Here is a 5,800-nt window from a genome sequence, read left to right on the forward strand (position 1 = left end):
TGTGGCCCGGGCGTTGCGCTGCTCCCTGGGGCTGCGAGGTGGGGACCGGCAGTTGCGGTCACCTACGAGCGGGGCGTCTGGGCCATGAGGACCGCTCTGGTGTATCACGAAGACATGACTGCCGCCAGGCTGCTCTGGGAGGAGTAAGTGAGACCTGGCAGAGGTGGGGGACCGGGAGGAGGCTGGAGCCTGAGCTCTCTGTCCACTCAGTCCCGAGTGTGAGATCGAGTGTCCAGAGCGCCTGACCACCGCCATGGGACTCCTGCAGCAGCGTGGCCTGGAGCAGAGGTGCCTGCGGTTGACAGCCCGAGAGGCCTCCGAGGCCGAGCTGGGCCTGGTACACAGGTCAGATGGCCCCGACAGCCGAATGGCCAGGACCTGAGCCCACCCCAGCTGGCCAGTAGCTCACAAACAGTGCCTCTTCCCCACAGACTTCAGTTTCTCCATTGGGTGGGTGGGTGAGGGAGCAATGAGGTGGGCAGTCCCACCGGGTCCAGTTCCTTTTTCTCCTCCGCCCCCCATTCCTGCTGGTGACTCTGCCTTGTCCCCCGCCCCCCTGCAGCCCAGAGTACGTGGACCTGTTGCGGAGGACTCAGTCCCTGGGCACCGCGGAGCTCCAGGCACTGTCTGGACAGTATGATGCCGTCTACTTCCATCCGGTGGGTGCCCTGGGGACACACCCTCTCACCTACCCACATCCCCATGCCTATTCATGACCATAGCTGCCAACCTGCCAATGTCCCTGTGTTCATGGATGTGCCAATGCCTTACACACCTGCTGCTGCTGGCACCTGGCACCTGGCCCAGTCCATTCAACACTTGGTGCCCTGCAGCTTGGCACAGACATGGGCAGAGTCTGTGAGGGGTAGCCGGTGGGAGGCTCATCTCACCCTTGCCCCCACAGAGCACCTTCCACTGTGCGCGGCTGGCCGCGGGGGCTGCGCTGCAGCTGGTGGACGCAGTGCTGACCGGAGCTGTGCACAATGGGCTTGCCCTCGTGAGGTGAGAGCTGCCCCTCTCCCCTGTCTGCCCTACACTTGGCAGAGGATGACCCTGACGGGCCCCACGCCCTACTCTCACCCTCAGGCCTCCTGGGCACCACAGCCAGAGGGCTGCTGCCAATGGATTCTGCGTGTTCAATAATGTGGCCATAGCGGCCAAACATGCCCAGCAGAAACACGGGCTGCAGAGGTGTGTGGCAGCAGGTGGGGCCAGGCCAGACGGAAGGGTGGAGCAGAGTAGGTTGCTGAGAGACCCTCTACCCAGCTTCTTTCTGTCCTGGGCTGGGCTCCTGGCCGGGAGGGGGAGGCCCTGCCCCACAGTGAGCCCAGCGCTATCTGTCCCCAGGATCCTCATTGTTGACTGGGATGTCCACCATGGCCAGGGCATCCAGTATATCTTTGAGGATGACCCCAGGTGAGCTGGAGGTGGGGATACAACCCTTCCCTGAATCCCCCTTCTTTGGGGCACACAGCCCAGCCTGGAAAAGTCCTATCCAGATGACATAGCTGTGTGCTCAAGGGTCAGAGTTCTGTAAGGAGCTATGGGGTGGAGGTTCCTGACTCCTGATCTTTGACCCTGGCTGGTTATTCACAGTGTCCTTTATTTCTCCTGGCACCGTTATGAGCACGGGCGCTTCTGGCCCTACCTGCCAGAGTCTGATGCAGTAGCTGTCGGGCAGGGGCCAGGCCGAGGCTTCACTGTCAACCTGCCCTGGAACCAGGTGCCACCCTTCACCCTCAGCCCCCATCCAGACCCCCACCTAGGTTACGGGGCCTCCTGAAGGTCATTCAGGGCATCTTTCCAGGGTCAGCCCCAGAGCCCAGGTCCGGGGGGTGGAGGCCCGGAGCCTGGCTGGGCCAATGCTGACGCCCGTTGCTGCAGGTCGGGATGGGAGACGCTGACTACATGGCCGCCTTTCTGCACGTGCTGCTCCCCCTGGCTTTTGAGGTGACTGTCGGGGGGGCCTGCAAGAGCTGAGCAAGTCCAGGGAAGGGTCTCTCTCATGGGCCTCCCCTTCACACCCTCTCCACCCGGCCCGCCTACAGTTTGATCCTGAGCTGGTGCTAATCGCGGCAGGATTTGACTCAGCGATTGGGGATCCGGAGGTGAGGGTCTGGCCTGACTTGGAGGACGTGTGGTGTCCAGTGGCCAGGCCCCCTTCACACCTGGCTCTGGTTCCAGGGGCAGATGCAGGCCACGCCAGAGTGCTTTGCCCACCTCACACAGCTGCTGCAGGTGCTGGCCAGGGGTCGTGTCTGCGCCATGCTGGAGGTGACTGTGGCGAGCAGGAAGGGTCCAGGGGCCGGAGGCTGAGGGGCAGTTGGAGGGGCCTTCTGCCCGTGACACTTTTGCCTTCATCTCTCCTCCCAGGGTGGCTACAACCTGGAGTCGCTTTCTGAGTCCGTGTGCATGACGGTGCAGGCCCTGCTGGGTGACCCCACCCCGCCCTTGTCTAGGCCTATGGTGCCACATCACAGGTGCTTGGGGTAGGGAGCTGGGGAGGCTGGGCGTGCAAGGCCAGGCCTCACCACTCCTGCCTCTTCCTGCAGTGCCCTGGAGTCCATCCAGAGTGTCCGGGCAGCCCAGGCCCCTCACTGGACAAGCCTCCAGCAGCAAGGTCAGTGTGGCCTGGGCCGGGTGGTAGGGTTGCACCTCAGGCTTCCACGAAGTGGCCATGACTTTGAACCACCTCCTAGACTCTGCCCCCATCCTGAGTCCCAGCACCCACTCGCCAGAGGGGAGGCCCTCGCCTCTGTTGTCTGGGGGGCCAGAATTCAAGGTTGCAGCGGCCCAGGCCACGGCGGCACTGAGTGCCCTCCTGGCCCAGCTACACCTCCGCCCCACGCCCCCTGTCCGCACGGCTGTTGCTCTGACTGCACTGGACACTGCTTTGGTCCTGCCCCCTGACGTCCTCCATCAGGAGGGGTCAGCCCCGAAGGAGGAAGTGCAGGCCTGGGCCAGGTGGGCAGAGTGGGCCAGGGCAGAGGGGTGGGGCGGTGTCCTCCACGTACCCTTGTGTGACTCAACCTGTGATCTGTGTCACCCCATGTCTATGTGTTCCTCTGGTTTTCCCATCATAGGCTACATGAGGCCCTGGCTAAGGACGAGGCTGGCAGTGCACTTGGGAAGGTCCTGTACCTTTTGGATAGGATTTTGGATGGGCAGGTAGGGGCACCTGGAGGGGCTGGGGGTGGCTGTGGAGCTGGGGTTAGGGCCCAGGACCTGCCCATGATGGGTAACCTGTCCAGGGGAGGGCTGTGGGGGTGCAGAATGATGTGGACATGAGTGTTGCCTTGTGTCCAAGACCCTTCCGAGAAGAGCCCCTAGGGACAGCGTCACAAGCCTTCTCTCAGTCCCCTCAACTAAGTGCTCTCTGGCAGAGAAGGGAAGGTGGTGATTTAAAGTGTGGTTTTAAGCATCTTATTTTCAGAAGTGGAGCAGTTTGACCTCATAGTGTGTAGATGACAGCCACAAAGACAGGGACCAAGGGAATGGACTGATGGGTCTGTTTGCCTGGTTTGGGGGTTGTCTTTCATTGCTGTTATTTGCCCTGCAGTTGAGCAGCGGCATCGCAGCCACCCCAGCCCCTGCTGCGGCTGCCATCCTGGACGTGGCCATTCGGTGCAGCCTTTCCCGGGGCGCCCAGAGGTGAGCCTCAGCTGGCTGGCCCGAGTCTCCCAGGGCACGGCTCATGGGTACCCCTGCCCTGGCTGCCACAGGGGGAGGGGTCTGGGAATGGATGCTTAGTGGTGTAAGTACAGCCTGTCCTTGGACCAACTTTTTTTCTAGGCTTCTCTGTGTGGCTGTGGGACAGCTGGATCGGCCATCGGACCTTGCTGATGATGGGTATGCCCTTTGGGTCACCTGTATATCCAGTCTTGTGTGTGGGTGGGTACATCACCGTGGGTCCCCAGGGGAGATGGCTGGGTGGGCTGATGCAGCCCTGGGAGCAAGGCCAGGAGGGTCTCCAGCACAGAGGGTCAGCACTTCTGGCACCCTATCCCCGAACTTTCCTGCACCTCACCTTCTGTTGTCCCAGCTCTGGAGGGTGAGGGGTGTTTCACTCACACGCACACATGTCCCTGTGCCCACTCTCCCCTGAAAGGAGGACTCTGTGGCTGAACATCAGGGGCAAGGAGGCTGTTGCCCTGTCCATGTTCCACGTCTCCATGCCACGGCCAGGGGTGAGTGGTGGTGTCACAGAGCCAGACAGTGGCTGCTCACTGGCATCATCAGGAGGGCCAGGCCCCCGGCCTTCACCTACCCTCCCCGACTTCCTGATGGGACTTTTGGTGTGGCTGCTGCCCACCTGATATTTGGAGGTGGGGTGGCCTGAGCTGACAGAGGGGTGACCCCTGGATAAGAGGATGGGGTTATGCTGCTGTCCCTCCACAGACGACTGGTGGGTTCCTGAACTTCCTCCTGGCCCTGGTGCTGCCCCTGGCCTATGGCTTCCAACCTGACCTGGTGCTGCTGGCACTGGGGCCGGCCCATGGCCTGCGGGACCCCCAAGCTGCACTCCTGGCTGCACTGTTGCGGGCACCAGTAGGGTGCCGAGTCTTGGCCCTTGTGGATGAGGTGAGTTGAGCAGAGCAGATGTGCCATGGGGTGGGAGACAGGGAGAGACCAGTGACACTGCTTTCATCTCTGCCCCTGGCCCAGGAATCCACACCCCAGCTTGTAGGCGTCCTGGCCCAGGTGCTGCATGGAGAGGCCCCCCCCAGCCTGGGCCCCTTCTGCATGGCCTGCCCGGAGGAGATGCAGGCCCTGATGCACCTGCGAAGGCAGCTAGAGCCACAGTGGAAGATGCTGCAGGTGGCCGGTGAGACTGGGAACAAGGCTCAGGCTGAATGCTTAGGGCCGTGGGGGACAGTCCTGCTGTAGAGCCCCGTGGGGACTCCGCGGGGGGAGAGGCTCAGTCGTGGGACTGAGGTGCCGCCCTGAACCAGTGCACAGCCGTGCCAAGCTGATTGTGCGCCTCTTCCCAGCTCCCGCTTGAGTGCCAGGACCCAGCTGCTTGAGATCGGCCAGGTGGAGAGTATTTATACCCCGGGAATGACACTACAGACCAGTCCCCCAGGAGCCGGGGGGGTGAACGTTAACCAGCACACCGCCGCCTGATGTCCCGGCCTCCTCCGGGCGCCTGGGCACTGGCTCAGGCACCCGGTGCGCACAGGGGCTGCCTGGAGCCCCTCCGCCCCCGCCTCGTACGAAGGCCCCGCCCAAGCTCCCTTCACGTCAATCAGTAAACGCTTAAGAGAAAGTCTGACTCCGCCTCCGTTACTGTGCCCACACGAACGTGGCTCCACGCCGGAAGTGCCTATGTTACGCGGCCACCAGGCCCCGCTCCTGCGCGCCTGGCTCCGCCTCCTCCGCGGGCCTTCCCTGTGACGCGCTTCCGGCGCGCCGCTCCCGTGGTGCTGCGGGTCGCATGGTAGTGACGTACAGCGGCGCGCTTTTTCCCCTGTCAGTCCTGGGTAGCGGGCCGCCGCGCGGTGAGGCAGCGCACCCTCCCGTCCCCCGCGCCCCTCCGCGGCGCCTCTCGCTGACGCCCCTTTTCAGCCCCGAGAGAGCGTGCGGAGTGGGCGCGCCCGCGGTGTAAGGGCCGCTCGCGTCTCCTGCGGCTCGTCACGGTGCTGTGACCGCTACAGGGTGCAGGCTGCGGCCTGGCAGGTGCGCGGGCGCCCGGTGCGGGGAGCAGGCCGCCGCAGACCCGGCACGATTCCAGTCGCAGCCTCCGCCGCAGTCCGGCCCCGCCGCCCGGCCGTCAGGCCCCGGGCAGCCGGCAGCGGTGGGC

At 63.7% G+C, this 5,800-nt stretch overlaps 1 protein-coding gene across 2 annotated transcripts; it reads left to right on the forward strand.

Annotated features, from left to right (window-relative positions):
- On the forward strand, nt 1-5,243 carry HDAC10 (histone deacetylase 10). Of its 2 annotated transcripts, XM_036278270.1 has the most exons (20): nt 1-143; nt 211-345; nt 563-659; nt 905-1,002; nt 1,087-1,191; nt 1,348-1,416; nt 1,597-1,723; nt 1,885-1,950; nt 2,049-2,108; nt 2,185-2,274; nt 2,374-2,480; nt 2,553-2,620; nt 2,700-2,964; nt 3,084-3,168; nt 3,560-3,651; nt 3,793-3,849; nt 4,109-4,187; nt 4,399-4,581; nt 4,666-4,825; nt 4,992-5,243. In XM_036278270.1, exons 1-20 carry the CDS (start codon nt 85-87, stop codon nt 5,000-5,002), a joined length of 2,013 nt encoding a protein of 670 aa, XP_036134163.1. In that variant the 5' UTR covers nt 1-84; the 3' UTR covers nt 5,003-5,243. The 2 variants fall into 2 exon arrangements, with proteins under 2 accessions (XP_036134163.1, XP_036134162.1); XM_036278269.1 differs by having other exon boundaries at nt 1,087-1,416.
- Nucleotides 5,244-5,800: the final 557 nt, after the last annotated feature.

This window comes from Molossus molossus, unplaced genomic scaffold (assembly GCF_014108415.1).
Source record: "Molossus molossus isolate mMolMol1 unplaced genomic scaffold, mMolMol1.p scaffold_m16_p_26, whole genome shotgun sequence".
NCBI classification, from domain to species: Eukaryota; Metazoa; Chordata; class Mammalia; order Chiroptera; family Molossidae; genus Molossus; species Molossus molossus.

Bases quoted from the DNA above. Each gene is read 5' to 3' on its own strand.
- HDAC10 (XM_036278269.1), top strand. From the start codon at position 85: ATGAGGACCGCTCTGGTGTATCACGAAGACATGACTGCCGCCAGGCTG. The intron at 1,951-2,048 runs GTGACTGTCGGG...GCCCGCCTACAG, and splicing joins TGCTCCCCCTGGCTTTTGAG to TTTGATCCTGAGCTGGTGCT. The intron at 3,652-3,792 runs GTGAGCCTCAGC...CTTTTTTTCTAG, and splicing joins CTTTCCCGGGGCGCCCAGAG to GCTTCTCTGTGTGGCTGTGG.